At 45.6% G+C, this 18,825-nt stretch overlaps 1 protein-coding gene across 1 annotated transcript in view; it reads left to right on the plus strand.

Annotated features, from left to right (window-relative positions):
• Window positions 1-18,825, plus strand: part of LOC144174474 (corticotropin-releasing factor receptor 2-like) — a 309,774-nt gene that overhangs the window by 278,840 nt on the left and 12,109 nt on the right. Inside the window, exons 7-8 of the mRNA XM_077703189.1 lie at window positions 4,303-4,433; window positions 5,184-5,269. Coding sequence (XP_077559315.1) covers window positions 4,303-4,433; window positions 5,184-5,269 — 217 coding nt within the window. The remainder of the gene's footprint in view (window positions 1-4,302; window positions 4,434-5,183; window positions 5,270-18,825) is intronic.

The raw sequence follows: 18,825 nt of genomic DNA on the forward strand, positions 1-18,825 counted from the left end.
AAGTACAACTAACTTAGTTGACATTCATCTAAATTTTACATTGGGTGGAATACGAAGGAGCGTCCTCAGTAATGGGAGATAGCCTCAGAACCCCGGGGCACCACGACTCGGTGATTCAGTTGACTACGGGGGATCTCGCAAATAGGTTGTCACCTTCTATTTGGATAAAGTTGGAGCCTGGTAATTGCACAGATAGCAATTAGGTGAGCAGCAAAGCAAAGGTGATTGGCTAAGTAACCGAAAAAAACTAGCAAAGCTTGCACTAAACCATGCAGGGCTTGAACCATAGCGAAGCTGTAGGATTTCTTTCTACGTGAAAAGTGAAGGACACATCCCCACGCATTTGTACAAGTTTGAAATTGTTAATTGGCTGTTTCGTCATCGCTTTGCACTGGGCTGGTACTAGTCATCATCATATGCATCGATATCATCGTGTTCCTCATGCCAACCATTACATGCGTGGTAGCGCTTGTCGACACCTGGAGCGCAGCGGCGGCGCGTACTCGCAAGACCCATGCACGGCGTTCCTGTAGTTGCGTCGAGGTTCCGTGGAGCATGTTTGGCGCCAGCTGCGCTCCTCCGAGTTTTCGCCAGTTTCTTTTTTTTTTTTTCAGAGCTACTTTGCGAGCTTAAGACGCTCGGCGGTTGCCACGAGGCACGACCGTTCGGCATTTTCTCACTCCTCAAGGTTTTCGCCAGCTTTTGTTTTAGTTAAAGCCACTGCACGTGCCGGGGACGTTCGATGGTCGCAGCGAGGCACGCGCTCACGAACGCTGGGGGTTTTCTTGGTATTTTGACGCGTTACGCGTTACGCACCACACATTACGGGCAGATACAACACCTACGCTGCTAAAAGAGCGATAACAAGGCAAACGAAAAAGGATGATGCTTATAAGAGCACACGTGCGCAACACCGAACACGAGAAACCGTAGGAACCACTCCCTTACAGCGCATCCTTAGAATAAATGCGCTGCCTTCCGCGTGAGCCTTGTTCTAAACTCTTGTCGGTGCGGAGTATACCGCGATGGACTCTTTACCGTCTACATCAACAGCAGCCCCACAAACATGGCGGCGCACACAATACCGGCACACCCATTCCACGGTTCAGCACTAATGACATGCGCTACAATATACGAAGTGCTTGGGTGTTTTGGAATTTTTTTCTTTTTCACGGTTACTGACAGATGGTGCTGACTCATCTTTACCCGCTGCGTATCAGGAATGTTTACAGCTGGTTATGAAAAAAATTCCCAGGCTGTGCTTCCCAGTCAGATGAGCTAGACCAACGGTGTAGTCACGGCATGACGCGTGCGTACACGAAAACGGCTATGCGACGCTGCTTGCCTCATTGCGACAGGGAGATAAACGCTTAAAGTGTGGGCCGAAGTGAGAAACGTTGCCGACGTGTGCGACGGATTCGTCTGGAGCTTTCGGTTAATGGGAAGGCAGCACGGCGCCTAAATACCTCCCTAATGTCGCCAGCAAGAGCTTATTCTCGCACCCGCCAGCTCCTAGTGAAGTTATCCTCTTTGCTCTGGAATGCAGAACGTAAAAGCGGAGCCTCTGGCGTTGCGTGCCCACAGTTCCAGTATAAAGTACAGCGTCTAAAATACCAGCGCTTTTCCACGGGACCTTGTTTTTACTGCGTGAGCAATAGATGGGGCATGTCGGCAAAACTTTTGCGGCATTCTGTTCCTTTTCGCGTAGTTCTCTCAAACAGGGAGTGATAGGTAAGCAGGGAGCGAACGGTGGAGATAGAGCGTGCAGAGAGCAGCCTTGGATCTCGAATCATTTTAAGTGCAGAGCACTTTACGGGCTCGCCTTGTCGTCGCAGCTCGCTAACGGTGAATGTCAAGCGACTGCCGGTATCAGACTGCGGAGCGAGATAACGGAGCCAAGTAGAGCCAGGTGTACCGTCGTCAGGGAGTCACGCTGAGGCTTCGAAAACCACGCGGCTTAAATAGTCATAATCGTTCCAACCTCGTGAGCCACTGGCGCTTGTCATTCCCCGTTGTTTAGCGCAAAGGAAACTGCATGCACATTTCAGGCAAAATCTGTGTACATAACCGGCAGCCCATCCCCGCGTTCATTTAGTTAGGAACGCTCGTTTGGTTGGTTTTTACGATAGTAAGCGAAAAAAGCGGCCCCGCAAGAAAAAAATGGCGGGTTCGAAATGGCCCAGAAAGGCTCCAGCCGAGTAAGAATAAAATAACTTGTTCAAAACAGCTCCAGCGTTTGAAATTAAAGCCAGCACAAAAAGAACAGAACTCTCGCTGGCGCAGTTTCAGGAAGGGGGCGCACGAGCACTGCGAAGGCGGGAAATTTGAATTGCATATTCATCAAGAGAGGAGTGAGACAGGGCGGCGAAGAGCGTGATGGGTGGTAGCAATGAGCGGATAACGGTGTCACCACCCGTCATGGCGAATCACTGCTCTGCACTTCCGACAGCTTTCACATTAAGTGGAACGGCTTTAATTTCTGGTGTTGTTGTTGTACATCTTTCTCACCCAATGGGCTCCATTTGTTTATTTCTCATGCGTCCTTGTCGCGCTGTTTTCACAAAATGCTGTGTGGCTACTCACACGGAATGGCCGACACCCACCAGATTGGAACGCAAATATGCATAGTTCATAGTCACACCCAAGCTCCCGAATTAGACCGGAACTGCTTTATAATGCGTAATTTACTCACCCCTACTTCGATTGCTTTTCTGTGAACCGCGACAAAGTCCCAATTTTTGGCGCGCAATTTGCTACAGCTAGATATTCAGGTGCTCAAAATCGAACAATGCGCAAACACACCAAAACGCCGGCGACCCACAAATCATTTGCGCCATGTGAGCGGACTAAAAATGGGTCATCATGCTGCCGTGCCTCCAACTGGCCAATAAGATGCATTCGCTTAAAAATTCCTAAACAGTCAGTGGGAAACAATCGGAAGTGGGGAATTTACATGAGAAAGCACGATAACTTTTATGGTAAAACCTGATATAGGTCTCGTACGAGCAAGAAAGGTGTTTGCACGCACGCACGTACGCCAGGACAACGCCGCTAGTGCACCATACAAGGGAGAAGGGCGTTTGAACACAAGGAAAGACAAAAAGGCATGTATTTTTGTATGAGACTAAGGAATAACATGTTTATTGAAATTTCCCCATTAAATACAATTTTTTCACGTGAATCAAGCTGGCTGTACTTGCTGACGTTGGGTTTGCTGAGTGCCGTTGTTGTAACAGTTTTAAACGAATGTTTTGGGTGCTTGCTTTCGTTTTCTTTGTTTGCTAGCTTGTGCGCTTGTGAATTCGTTAGCCTCTTGGATAGTGTAATGTTTCATCCGTTAGTTCTTCCTTTTCTTTCTTCCCTACCTTTCTGTCTTTCTTGCTTCCCTACCTTTCTGTCTTTCTTTCTTTCTTTCTTTCTTTCTTTCTTTCTTTCTTTCTTTTTCTTTCTTTCTTTCTTTCTTTCTTTCTTTCTTTCTTCCTTCCTTTCTTCCTTCCTTCCTTTCTTTCTTCCTTCCTTCCTTTCTTTCTTTCTTTCTTTCTTTCTTTCTTTTTTTCTTTCATCCTTCCTTCCTTCCTTCCTTTCTTTCTTCCTTCCTTCCTTTCTTTCTTTCTTTCTTTCTTTCTTTCTTTCTTTCTTTTTTTCTTTCATCCTTCCTTCCTTCCTTCCTTCCTTCCTTGCTTTTTCCCTTCGTTTCTTTTTCTCTTTATTTTCTATCTTTCTTTCTCTCTTTCGTTCCTCCTTTCCTTCCTTATTTCCTTCTTTCCTTTCTTGATTCCTTCTTTCTTTCTTCCTTTCCTTCTTTTTTTCCTTTTTTTTCTTTTGCTCGTTCTTTCGTTAGTTTTCTTTCCTCTTCGCTCTCGCGCGTCAAAGCTCCTCTTACTCGCCCACGTGCACCATTTATGATTATCGACCTGCGCACGCACATCTTCCTTTGCGTATTAAAGATTTGTGTTCCCATATACGTTCGCCTTTTTATAGAGGAGAGTACAGTCGTCCACAGGCTTAGCTGGAGCGACGCTTTACTCACTTATCGCCTCCTTCTCCTTTGGTGCGAGATAATTTAGTCACAACTTCCGCATTTCTTTCAAGTTTAAAGGGGCTCTTAAGTCCTCCACATTCGTTCGAACACAGAGGAACTTTTGAGATATTCCACGCTAAAGTCAAATGTGATGCACCAGCTAAGCATGCGGATGACTATACGTCTAGTTAATGACGCAACCAGGTGAGGTGGTAGGTACCGAGTGTTCGCAGAGAAAGCGTTACCACGCATTAAGCACGCTCAATGCATGTACTTTCCAGGCCTTCCCATGGTGTTCATTGTGACCTGGGCCTACCTCATGGAGCAAGAGCTGCGATCGGCATGCTGGGAAGGCTACGGCGCCAGTCGCTACGTCTGGCTGCTCATCGGTCCACGCCTTGTGGCCCTCCTTGTAAGACTGCTCAGCATAGCCCTACCCCCCGCTATAAGTCTCGCTTTCGCGCCAAGCCAGCGCATTCTATACATTCACTGGAGTCTCTTTAAGGCACATTGTTAAGGTGGCTCAACATGTCCTCCACCAATAGCACAAGGGTAGTAGTGGATTGACATAGGTGCTTGGTGACTTGAAAAAAGAACTACCACTTGGGTTCAAAAGCGGCTTTTTTATGCATATCGGCTCTAACACGGCCGTCTTCGCATCCCTTGATGAGAGCTGTGGAGCCTACGATGGCTAATATACGCACGCACGCACACAAGCACACTGACATAACCACAGAAGGGTTCTGAGCCCCAATAATTTGGCCCCCCCAAACGGCTGATACCGAGGTTTGCTTAGTCACATCCGCTGTACTGACGCCCGACTCAAGGGGGGAATAATACTCTTGAAAAGAAATATTTTTGTTCTGAAAAATAAAAGGCGGAGAATAAACGCCATTTCTTTAGTTATATATCCAGATTTTTTTTTAATACTCTTACGCTATAAAGAAATAAATCTAATAGTGCTCATTGCTACTACACTCTCCCGTTCCTGTTTTTGTAACTGCACTTACTGCATTTATTGCCGCTAGAAAGCCACTCCTGCAGTACCACAATATATTAATCGGCATGTAACTAAGAAACGTAAATAGAAAACAACCCTCTCATTAGCAACTCAAGTAAACAGACGACAGAAGTAACCTGTGGTATTGCTTTTGCGTTGCAGGTGAACTTTGTTTTCCTTGTAAACATCATCCGAATACTGTTGACACGGGTCAAGTCTGCGGTGTCGGCGGAGACGACCCAATTTCGGTAAGTGCCTACAAGTGCCTACGCCCTTCTTCTGATTTTGAGGTCTCAAAGGACGGGACTATAGGGGCCATGAAGACAAAAAAGTTTGTTTTATTTAAAAATAGCTTATGTGCCTGAACAAACAGGTGAAACGGGGCATATCGAAAAGAAAGTAAAAAATACAGGCTTACATATCTCATCACCTAAATCTGCGTCTCAATCAGCTTGTTAAAATGTATTTGAAACGCGGAGGTGTTTTGATGGATTAACTCTCCAGGATATGGTACCATCCGACAATGTAGGTTGATCAAAAAAAGTCGGTCCCAGATTGGTGAAAGTATAATCCGTGACGACCATTTTTCTTCAAGTTTCTTTCGCAAATAAATACAAGCGCGTATGTAGCATTGTGCGCACGGCCTCTGGTATTACGGTAGTTCCGGTAGCCCGCTAACTTAATTTCCGTATTTCCGCATTATCATCGCGTGTTTTACATATAGAAGCAACCGGTTTTACAAAAAAATGTCCCGAACCATCCCCACTAAGTTGAAACCTGACGAGGGTCGAAGCATGCAGTGTATAAGTGTATTCTTGGCGTCTTGGCTTTTTTGCCCACGGAGATGAAACCGTAACATGAAACCTGGTGTCGGGCATTTCGACAAACAAACTGGTATGGTCCCTGGGAAGAGCAGCGCGGAAATTAAGAGCATGTGTCGCGCGGCGCCTTGAAATGCCGCGCATTCGGAGGAAGGCCGCGCCTGCTCGTGCCGGATGTCCTAATGGCCACCACATGGGGATGGACCCCGCCGAAGAGGACTCGCTTTCCCCCCTTCCCCGGCCCTTAGCGGCAAGAAGAGGAGAAGATGAAGACGGACAGACGCAGTCCGGGCGCTGGAGCTCTCGGCCCGTCGTCTTCGGGCCCCTCCCGAGCACTGTTTTTTAGCCGCCCACTGGGCTGTCAATAAATATACCGTTTTATATCGGAATCTGAGTTTGCCGGTTCAGGATACCCGGGGTCAGATCGTCAGCGCTGCTGGGGCTTGGAAGAGAAGCCCGGGGAAAAGAACATCACGAAGATAACTTCTGGGGAGGAGCAAAACATGCCGTGTATAAGTGTATTCTTGGCGCGTTGGCGTTTTTGGCCGCGGAGATGAAACCATTGTGGGTAGAGGTATGCAGCTTTGCTGCAAGTCTCGTGTCGTTGAAGCACCAAGCGTTCTAACGCGAGGCGTTGGAAAGCGAGTGTCCCGGTGTTTTAGTACCGTGACTACATGATACTACGACGAGATGAGACGAAGAAGACATGAGACGCCGACAGTCCGAGCCCTGAGTATCTTCGTGCTTAAAATATTACTGGGCTGGTTGAAATGGTTGCAGTTGCACCCTTCTAAAACAAAGGTCCGGCAGTGACCATAATGCACAGATATCAATTGAGACACTACATTTCACTAAAAAGGTACGGCCAAATCTCCCGTAAACGTTTGCTCACCCCCTCACTTCTGTTCCCGAAGAAAAAAAGCGCGAATATAATTTCTAAAAAAGGACATAGATCGCCAATTAGATGCAGCTTTTCTAAATAGAAGAGCCAAATACTCCGTATAGTAACTAATTACAAAAACATTCCCCGCATTTCCCCGAGGGGAAGAATGTGAAAGTGCGAATGCACGAGTTGAATTTGCGCGGTTCGGTAATGTTCGCGAAAGAGCGATCACACACACACACACAACTACAAAGAAAGAAAGATGCATTTATTCACAGACACCTATTTGTGTTGTCGTTGTACTTGATTGCTAGCGCGGATCTCAGCTTTGAAATTTCGTGTCAGTACTCCTTTAAGCGGGTGCATTAGCCCTTCTCACGCCCGATTGCTGGCCAATCCCCCACGTGGGTATGTGCCATGTCAGCGGCCAGGCAGCGCGCGCCCATCTCCCCCCGTTGCCAAAGAAGACGAGGAGATTCCTGGCCAATCCCCATCTCCCCCCCTTGCAAAGGAAGACGAGGAGATTACTGGCCAATCCTCCACGTGGGTATGCTATGCGGACATCGCCGGTGGACGCAGGTTCAGGGTCGCTTAAGAAGTGCATCGCACTTAATATCCGTAACGACGACGATGGTTGAACGCGAAGCTATTCCGTGATGGATTCTTTGGTTGGGCAATCCAACACAGCGAGTATGTGCTCATCTGGATGTACTCACCACTTTTCTAGAATACCCACAACAACTCTCTGGTGTGCACTCGTGTAGGCCTAACGGTTGGGTTTGGGGTGTACGGCGTGAATCGGTACCTGCTGCTTGGCGTTCTCTTCGACAATGTCGAAATGGAGCAGTCGGATAGACGCCGGCTTTATAACGCGAGGGACCCACGTTCGGATTCCGGTGACGGGAACCGTTTTTAAAGATGATAGTCTTTCTTGGGCTACTTAAACCCAGAAATTTTGGTCTGTCTGTATGTCTGTCTGTCTGTCTGTCTGTCTGTCTGTCTGTCTGTCTGTCTGTCCGTCCGTCTGTCTGTAACTCGATTCAGCCACCCGGCCAAAGTGAAATTGATATTGCGCAATAGTCTTTTACACTCACAGCCAAATGTAAACGTCTAAGCCCGGTTTATATGTTGATACTTGTCAACTTTGTTGAACAAGAAAAAGACATTACGCAAATATAAGACAGGAAATTAGTACACAAGAGATATTTACAGTGTTCCTTTATAACAATTCATGGATGCTTGGTTTTTCGATAACAAATGATATTCTATATCTACTGCAGAAAACCGCCGCCTCCTGGCGGCATATGAAAAATCACGCGGCAGCAGCAACGAAAGGTTCCACCAGCTAGGTTCCACGTTTTGTTTGGAACTGACGTGGAGCACGGTCATGCGGTTCTATAAACTTTGTAGTCGGCCGCCTCCATTCACGCGCGTCTCCGCCGTACTGCAGCACTGTCATCGAGGAAAGCGGCCTGTAGCAGTGGAACGCGGTAAATTCAAATCGCCTTGCTCAAACCTTTAGTGTGTTTACCTTGGGATGAGCGCGACGGTACAGGAACAGCATGAGAGGTGAGCGGGAAAGCAAACGCGGGCATTTCCTTGGCAAATGTCTACAAAGACTATCGTCTCTTGACGACATTTGCAACGAACGGAGCAGATACGCGGCCAATGTTTTTCTTTCACTTCCCCACAATCATTCATCATCGTTGTCAGAGAAACTTGACTTTCCAGCAGGGCGTAGTGGCGTACAACGGAATCAGTGAGAACACTAAAGGTTCGCTTTAAAAGTTAGTTTGCCGACATTTACGAGGGATTACGCGTGGAAGGGCGGAAACATTCCTTGGGGGTTGCTAAAGTAGACGCCGTAGGTTCCCTACATACACTCACACTCGCGCTGCAAGCATATGGAGAACGCGGGACTCAGCTCACTCTGTTTTATTGAGAAAGAGAGAGAGAGAGCTTTATTTCTAAAGAGACTGGGTTAGAGAGGTGTGACGACCGGCAGTCCCAGCTTGCCGATGACCCCGCTCGGTTCCCCAGAAACAGCGTTATCCGCTGCTGGGGTGCACCCGTTCTCTACTCTACACCAGTCACGCGGTATGACGTCACACGTACTAGGCCCTCTTTCTCCGCCGCCGGCAACGTGCTGTCGAGCGCCGTGGTAACGGGATCGGCTGCTACACTTGAGACACGGCATCGATTTCCATACGAACTGTGATGTATGGAAGTTTCTTTTCAAACTGTTTTGACTCAGTAAAATCATTCCAATACGAATCTTTTTACAAATTCGGACACTTTTTATGCGCTTTTCAATTTTTACAGCTGCGAACATTTACTGTATCGCACAGCGAGGGCGCCAGTTTTTTGCACGATGGAGCACTTGATGCTCTTGGGTTAAAACAACCCGCATTCATATTGGGTGGCTCAAAAGCAAGCACCGCAAGAGCTTAGAAAATTAAACAATCTGGTAAGCAGAGCTAGGTACCCATGGTAAGACTGCTGCCTTTCTCACAGAAATAGATCTTCGGCGGGGCCATCTGTTTACCGCCGAGGCGTGACCCTCCAGTGCGGCGTTCTTAATTAGAAAACTCCGCAAATGGGTTCTTGCGAGAGCTCCCTGAGTTATGGACCCCCACGGCGGCACTCAGCGGTAAAGGTCTCGCCTCTGCGGAGTGGATGCTGCAACACCGCGACTCTAGAGATTTTATCCGTGGCAGACCACGGTCACCTCCTCCAGCCACCCAGCTATAAGGATACGTGCAAGAACAAAAAAAAAAAGAGAAATCGCTAGCTAAGATATTGCTTGTGTAACGTAACTTTATTGAGGCTCAACCCGGAGAAACAGCAAACGCCAAACTCCGGACAGGCAGAAGCCACCGAAGGTCTTCGAAAATGAAATACGCGATGTTCGGGAAAAAAACTCGGGTTTTGTTCCATGCGGGTAACGCCAAAGATTAGAAAACTTTCGAAATAGTGTTATAACCCATCACAAAGCGTTATTTGAAAAAGAAACCGTTAAAATTTGTCGAGCCATTTCATTTTACAAAAAAAAAAAAAGAAAACAAGAAGGCTAGCATGGTCAGTTGAACAACAGAAACTCCGCATTCAACTTTATATAATCTTTTCGCAAAGAAGCAAGAACGTAACTAATAAATCTCTTCAACCTGTTTGTTCCCAATGTCCTTTCGCTGAGCGTGACGGTGAGGGGGATGTTTTGTTTGTCAGGCATAACCATCACTTCCACCATGAGTCAACAAAGCTCAACGTTAAACTGCGCTGGGTGGGAAAACTGTCCATACTATTGCACGGGTGTCGTATTGAATAAAACAGACCCCACCAACTTTTCCTTTTTCGTGAACTTGTCTCGGTTAGGGTTTTTTTTTTCTCTCAACTGATTCTTTCCGTTGCAAAAGGTTCTTCCTGCATGTCTGTTACAATGGTGGTATCTCAGCGCCATGTGACAGGTACTATAATGGAAAGTGACGGAACTGACACGATCGTTTATAGAATAAAGGTCAGCTACCACTACTCCCCACATTCCTGGAGATGTCAGTTATGCGTTTAATGTTCGTTTCTGTGTTTGCGTGAGAGCGCTAGTAACTCGGAACGCCGAAAATCCGACATGCCTAACACACAAACGGCACAAAAACTGGCTCAAAGTAAAAGAAATAGGTTAATTCAATCGGGAGACCTCCGGACACCACCAAACTTTTTTTTTTCAAGCTCGCCGACTCTTGCTGACTGAAGGTGAACCTAATTTGAGCTTTGTGGCCTCGAATTTTGAAACTGGTGTTACAGACATGGTTTACATTAATTTCAGCACGCTAATTATAGAAGTTGCACTTGAAAAAGTAACAAAGCACATTTATGCTAAATTCCCTCTTCGCTTGATTGTTGTTGTAGTTTATGGCAACGCGGGTATGTGCGGAATCATAGTAAGAACGACGCGAAAAGAAAAGAAAAAATCCCTGGCGATCTCCACTAACGTGAAACCTGGGGAGGGGCGAAGCATGCAGTGTACAAGTGTATTCTTGGCGCCGTCGGATTGTTGCGAACGGAAATGATACCGTTGTGAGATATAGGTATACAGCTTTGCTGTAAATGTCTCTTGTCTTTGAAGCTCGAAGCTCTCTAGCGCGAGGCATAAACGAGTGTCCCTGTTTTTTTTTTTTTTTTTTTTATAGCGTTACGAGGCACTCGAGAGCGAGGTGTACACGAGTGTACCGCTGTTTTTTAGTACGCGTTACGCTCTAGGGCGAGAGGTAAACGAGTTTCCTGGTGTTTTAGTAGCGTGTCTACGTGAGACGACAATTGTGACGACGACAGGAGATGCCAAGAGCCCCAGCCCCTAGGAGGGATTGCCCCTAAAAGGCGAACCTAGCGACTGCCTTGTGGCAACTGGCATAGAAATGTATGTCATAGAAGCGTATCGCGGCCTGCATGAATAATTTGAGCATGCTAATTACAAAAGTAGCAATTAGGAGAGTAGCAAAGTACGCCCCCCGCATATGTCTTCTATGCTTAGCGATGCGAACGTGTATATGTACCGAATCACAGAAAAGATGAAAAAGAGAGCCAGCGAGCTAGAAAGAGGGATCAAGAAAGAGGAGGAGAGCTTTTATCTGGGCACGAAAAAGGAAAGGACAATTGAACATTAATAGGAGGACAGGTTGGGTTGGGCAATCGGGCACTCCCGCTTCCGCCACCACTGCATCACAAGGAGTGCTTAGGTGTCCTAGTGATTTTTTTTATCAGTGCAAGCAGAATTTACCTGGTTAATTACTGACATTTAATTACTTAGCCTCTCCTTTAATTGCATAAATCCGGTTCAACGCCAGAAAGGGCGCTACCGCCTGTGCAAGCCCGCGATTGCTCCTCGCACCGGCGCTTCTCCAGCGCCCAATCAGCGACCCCGTACGGCAAGAGAGAGAGCCTTACAATCTTTGAATACACTTATACACTGAATGCTTAGCCCCTCCACAGGTTTCACGTTAGTGGTGATGGCCCGGGATTTTTAATCATTGCAAGCATAACTGTTTTTCAGGGTATTTTTATTTTTGGATACACAATCTTGCCTTTGTTCTGCAATACTTTTTCGAAAATTGTGCAAAGATACCGGACGTAAGTGTTGAGGCAATCTTAAAAATTGCCATAATTAGCTGTTTCGCGCGATGTGGTACGTAATTAAAGTTGCACAGCATTTTCACTGCAGTGTAAAACTCGCACCCCTTTCACACACTGTTTACTTTCATTTGTAATGAGCCTGTTTGTGCTGCCGCGAAATACGAAATTGCATCTGCTTGGAGAAACTTCTTTATGCAGCTGTGTCGCAGCACTAAAACCAGACAATCACGAAAAGTTGTTAGGAACTTTCCCCCTTTAATTAACCTAATTAGCATGGCATTCTTCATTAGCATCGCTTTGTTGAACTCACGAAGAAATAACATCGCATCGAAGAGATCGCCGCTAACAACCCATCGTCCACGCTTCAACGTCGTCCATGAAGGCAGTAATTAGGATGTGTCCTTCTCGCAGCGTTCCGCGGATAATTATAACTGCCGCTGTGGCGAGGTTGCGACATAGCAACCCGCGCATGGTTTCTCGTGGTATAGTCATACGGAGAACACACCCGCACATCGGAATGTCGTAGAAGAGTTCGGTGTTGGGACTCTTGGTATAGACTTTGAAAAACGGGGAAGCCCAGCCTTAAAGACGCGTACAAGAGTTGACAACACACACGCTGGGACTAGCAACAGTTTAATGAATAAAATTCCGGAGAAAAAGCAAGGTCAGGGCATGCGCCGTAAAAACTAAAGAAAGAAGGTCAGCTGATGAGGCAATTTAAAATCGGCTCTTTTTCAAATATTCAGATTCTTTGCCTGATACTGTTAGTGAGGGAACACTCGCGCACTTATCAAAACCATGCTTACGCATTTGATAAGCTTCGATAAGCTGACGCTCGCACTTTGGGGTTCCCCTACTAATTATTTGTGTTTTGTCCAACCGGAATGTTTATGTTCACTGACAGCTTCTGGCTGCGGGAATTTGTCGGGAATAATATTCAGGTGATGTTTCGCCGTCTCAGTCATTGAAAACTTGATATATTTCCCCACATCAACGACTGTATTCGGAGTAGCCACCGCTCAGGACTTTCATTGTCTACGCAAGGCGTCAGCCAAGCGGTTGCTTGCCGGCATTTATGCCAGCGTTCCTTCGGAGGCGTTTGGACACCGCGCGGGCGACCCATTTCGCTGCTCCCCAAAAATTCCAGCTGATTGACCGCATATGCATGGCAGAGTGAACTGCAAATACTGCAATACCTTCCGCGCTCAGTATCACACGAACATACATTTATACGTAACATGGGTCTGTCAGGGCCTCTTATATGACAAAATTGATACTGCTTGTCGCGAATATACGGAACGGTATCTGGGACGTCAATAAAAGTGCAGCCTCTAAGTGAGCCACGCTTCACGACAGTTTCGTCGTGTGCCCCGCAGAGGCATTCTACTTCATTTGACATTGCTCATGGACAAGCTCTAAAGTTGCCTAAGGTTGTATTAACAGAAATTATTGTTTTTAAACCTTATTCGAAGTGGTTTTATTCATAACAGGTATAGCTCTTAAATGATTTGTTCGTCAGAATGTTTCAAACCCATATCCGAGATAAACAGGGAAAAAAAATCATGCACTCCTCCATCGAACGACGACGATGGGTGAAGGCGCAGCGCTTTCTCGTGATGTATTCATTTGTTGGCCAATCTCGCGCTGCGAGTATGTGCTATCCTGGAGGTACGCACCACTTTTAGAGAATACCCACAGCTACTCTCGGGGGCGCACACCGTGGGTCTGACGTTTGGGTTTGGTGTGTACTGCGTGAATCAGAACCTGCTGCTTGGCGGTCGCTTCGACCATGTCGAAAGGGTGAAATGGGAGAGACGCCGGCTTTACAACGCGAGCGAAACGGGTCCGATTCCAGCCACGCGAAGCGTTTTTTTTTTTTTTGCACTTAACGCACGATCATTCCTCATCATCGTCAGAGAAAGTCGGCTTTCCTGCAGAGCGTATTGGCGTACAACGGTGTCTGTGAGGACACGAAAGCTTCGCTTTAAAAAAAACTGTTGCTCCCAGTTGCGACATTGGTGTTACAACTGGAGCGACAATAAGCTACGTTGCAGATCAGGCCGAGTGTGAATGAAGCACTGTCAGCTCTTGCAGCGGCTCGCATGACAGCCCGGCACTTGTGTGAGTGTTTTCGCTTTAGTATATACTAGCATGAAACTCTGTGTCCAACCGCCATGTGAACCGTTTTTCTTTTGTTTTGCGAGAGGCGGCATGACCTTTCAGACGTGCGGCGTCAGCGGGAGGACCAATCAGCCGCGAAGACAGTTAAGCGTAGGTCGCCGTAGTCAGCGCTGCTTAGAACCAGCTCCACGTCAGTAGAAGCGTTGCTTCCCTTTGGCCTCGGGTTCATCACACTCATTTAATGTCATTAGTGGCTCACCATACTTGACGGGTGTCGGGGAGCTTTATATACTGTTCAAGGCTACCATGCCGGGGTGCCCCCGTCGCCAATGCGACACGCAGTCTGCGGCTGTGCCCAATTGTTTGGTGTACATTTATAGTTTAACTATTGTGTATTGGATGACAGGGGAACCTGCGTTCGGATATTCACGCATTCAACGTGGGCCGCATCTGTGCACTTGAAATAGACAGATATATGGTTCGCTCCACAGTGAAGGAGTGAAGCACTTTTCTGACACTTATCATGAGCCTTGATTGTGCTTAGAGAAACCTGGTTGATTCTTTGTCTTCTAATTGTGTGTAGGAGTATATCTGCGTGCACGTCATTCAAGAACTTTTTTGTGATCAATCTACGTCGAAGTTGAAGGCTGCGGCATCGCTAATGTATTTATACTTTTACCGCTTCTTCCTATTGGTAATACCCGAATCGATGTACTTATAATTTTTATTACAGCTCACAAACACGCTTAGAACTACACAAGTTTTTCTTGATTCTCCCTATACATTTTATACCTTCAGGCATTGCGCTGGAAATTTGTATTTGCTTATATGTATTTGTATATATTTGTGTATTTATTATTTGTATATGATTCACATAACGCACTGTACATGGAGGTACCCTGATCAATACACGATAAGCTTCCGTTTGTGGTTGACTAAAAATATGCCTGCGCGATTTCCTGTTATTGTGGCATTGCTGCTTCTTTGCATTCTGTGGTGGAAGTCTTCATGTATGCTGTGTCACGTTCAAACGTTGTGCATGTCGTAAGCTACGGACGTAATGTCACCGCTTTACGTAATTTCGTTGGTAGACACGGCAGATGACGTCATTATTTAGAAATGTGATGCATCAATGGCAACAACAATCTTAGTATGTCGTCTTTCGTATTTTCACTGCATTCACAAATATCTTATCTGAATTGGTCATGCGTTCGATTCGGGGCGTCTACTAAGCCACCGTTGCATAGTGGGGAACATACATGTTTAACATTTGATTATTGCAGCTTCCCCACTCCTTTCCGGTTTATGCTGTTTGATATAAATTGAGCGTGAGGTATAAATTTTGTTGTTTGATAGTTGTGCACTACAGACACCACTTTCTTGCTCATGGTAATAAAGTGCGACTTTCTCAGCCGTTATTGAGTTATCGGGAGCTCCCTAATGAAATCTAACTATAATGCACTGGTTTGGGTCTAGTTATTCGCTTCCTGGTTGTAAAAATGAAAATTCCTGCTTGAGATGAAACTTTACGGACGTTGCGTTTCCGAGAAAATTTAGAGCGGCAGCTGCCAACCAGAATAATATAGCTGCCAGAAACGAAGCCGCAAAGCCCTTTAGCTGCCGTAGAAAGCAATATAGAACTTACTAAAGAAAGGAGCATCTAAAAGCGAAAAAAAAAGACTGTTTTTGATATATCCCGGAGTGCGTTACAGAATTCGATAGTTTAAGGAGTTCTGCAGCCACACAAGACGCTGCTCAGAAAGCGTAAAAATGGAAAAGGAAAACTTTCTACTCTACATAAAATTGCTTATGAGATTTCTGATGGGGCGGCTCAATTCAAGGACGCGATATGAGTTTCGCACATGAAAAACAAAAAAGAACCTAAGAAAATTTGGACTGATGGCAATGAAAAAAACGCCCGCGCAGCTATATAGTGTGACACGTGGCAGCAACCGGGAAGCTTGAAATAATTCGTCAGCTCAACAAAACTGTCCGCACAAAAAAGGATACTTAAAGCATAGAAAGACCTAAGGTGTATATATATATATATATATATATATATATATATATATATATATATATATATATATATATATATATATATATATATATATATATATATATATATATATATATATATATATATATATATATATATACATATACATATACATATACATATACATATACATATACATATACATATACATATACATATACATATACATATACATATACATATACATATACATATACATATACATATACATATAGCGAATCGGAATGGGAAACGAGGGGATCGTTGAATTCAGACAGAAATAAGGGTTGGAAGTCAAGAAAACCTCGGAAAGCAAAGCGGAGAATGCGGTAGATCATTGAAACAGATGAAGAATTGTTTGAGACAGAAAGAAAGTGGTAAAGAAGTGCCCGCCCCCGCCTTGTGGGATGCGAACCCACGACCTCCAGAATACCGGTCTCGTGCGATGACCACTACGCTACCGGCGGCGCTGTTTCCCCAGCACTTTCTCGGGTATTTATGTGAAGGAATTTTTTTGTTTCCTGCACTTAAGGGTGGTAGCCAGCGCCACTCGGACTACTCGGAATGAAGGGGACCTTCACCCCGACGTTGGTCGACCAATCTCGACATGTCGCAGACACTCCAGTCACGGCCCGGGGGTTAAAAAAGAAGGTCCCCTTCACCCCTAGTAGTCCGAGAGGCACTGCCTACCACCCCCAAGTGCAGAAAACAAAAAATACCTCCACATAAATACCCGAGAAAGTGCTGGGGAAACAGCCCCGCCGGTAGCGTAGTGGTCATCGCACCAGACCGGTATTCTGGAGGTCGTGAGTTCCGATCCCACCCGGCGGGCATTTTTTCACCACTTTCTTTCTGTCTGAAAAAATGTTTCATCTGTTTCTATGACCTACCACATTCTCCCCTTTGCTTTCCGAGGTTTTCTTGAGTGCCAACCCTTATTTCCGTCTACCGTCTCTCTCTCTCTCTCTCTCTCTCTCTCTCTCTCTCTCTCTCTCTCTCTCTCTCTCTCTCTCTCTCTCTCTCTCTCTCTCTCTCTCTCTCTCTCTCTCTCTCTCTCTCTCTCTCTCTCTCTCTCTCTCTCTCTCAAACTATATTAAAGTCGCCGTCTGCAAGAATTGCGGCCTGGGAACCGGGAAAAAGCGATGGGGGGAGGAGTAGCTCAGCGGACGGATGTAATTTACTTGTTTGAAGATGTGGTCATTTGTTGCGTCATTTTGTTTACTAGAAGTCACCAAATGTTCGAACAAAGCAAGTCGCAGATAGGAAGCGTTTCTTGGGTAAAATTTTCGGGCTTTGGTATTGTTTTCTTAATTCAGACAGCATGTGAAATAGAAAAAACTAGGCTGTGCCACATGTCATGATCTTCCATTCATGTGGTTTGTAGCGAATGCAAGCGCGTGTACTCCCACTTCACAGTCAAGTCTAAGCAAAACGATTCTACATGTCAGAGCCGGCCGTGAGTAGGATTTGTTCGAATTTCACTAGGAAGTGCCGTTTTAAATCAAGTCCCGCACGAACGCGATGTACGTATGTCAAAGGACGCAGGTGTAATTAGCTTGTAAAGGAAACCAATTTCTCTCATTTTAAATGCATCATATACATAAACAATAAGTCGTCACTATGCTGAGTTTTATGACAGTACTTTGTGATTCATTTGAAAGAACGGCATTGAAACAAAAAAAAACAGTATTTCATGTGAAGAAACATTTCAGAAACTGCGTAATCATAACGATAATCTAAGGAGGCATATATTCTGTCCTGTATGAGTGAATAATTACGCTTTTCAGAAAACCCTAAAAATTTCAGGAAGGACAATTCAGTGAGAACTTATGTCCACATGATTGTCTCAGCAGATCTCAATTTAGGCACCTTCACACTCAACACAGTAACGTCTAGGAGTCATTGGACGTGAACCACTCCATCTACTAACTTGCCAGCTGTCACGTTCTAACACAAATTCAACTTCAACCTCCTCCCTTCGGTTCCCACATAGTTCTTAAATCTATTAAAACACCTATAGACGTTTATGGTTAGAAAATTTACGTACAGTCTTCTCGCGTACAGAAAGCACCGTATCCTCCACCTATCAAGGTGTCACAACCACACATTCAGAAGAAAATCGTGACATCCTTGGTTCACAGGTAAAGCAAATTCTGAAACTGTTCCCTTCCTGCTCGCTGTTGGCGTTTATTATGTATGTAGAAACGTCGAAGCGTTTTTGGTCTATCTGCAAAAAAACTGTGCTGGATTCTGTTGTCGTAGGAATCAGTAAAACACGAAAGTAAAATGTGCAGTGAAATCTGCAGCTGAGCATGTCTTGCGAGTCGACGGCTGTCTTGTGGGGACGCTTGGCGAGCGATGTCCTGCTGGCGGGCCGGTTCGGCAAGGGTGTACTGGTGTCATTTTCCATAACAGACAAGACGTCAGTGAAATCTTTGTGTATGCCGGCATAAAACACTTTCGCGCTAAAATATAAAACCTGAAAACGAACAACCCTAAGCACAAACGTACCCTTTAGTTCTAAAGGTTGCTTCCCCGCAAGCGGACTCTACATGCAGGGGTGCACCCTTTACAGGCCACTTGCTTCGTTGTACTGGCGTCACTTGAGTGACGCTTATGACGTGAGTGAAATCTTGGTGTATTCGGGAATCAAACAGTTTCATGTTAAAGTTGGGATTGCTCGTGGTTATGATAGCTCGTCTATCGTAATTCTCGGCAAGGATATTTTTTTTGGTTCCTTTGTATGTAACTACTTTTCGCTGAAAAACACGACTATTATCTAGTAATCGCTTAATGTGCTTCTTGACGTATTACCGT

This window comes from Haemaphysalis longicornis, unplaced genomic scaffold (assembly GCF_048455015.1).
Source record: "Haemaphysalis longicornis isolate Haplotype H1 unplaced genomic scaffold, Haemaphysalis longicornis Haplotype H1 scaffold_3, whole genome shotgun sequence".
Lineage (NCBI taxonomy): Eukaryota > Metazoa > Arthropoda > Arachnida > Ixodida > Ixodidae > Haemaphysalis > Haemaphysalis longicornis.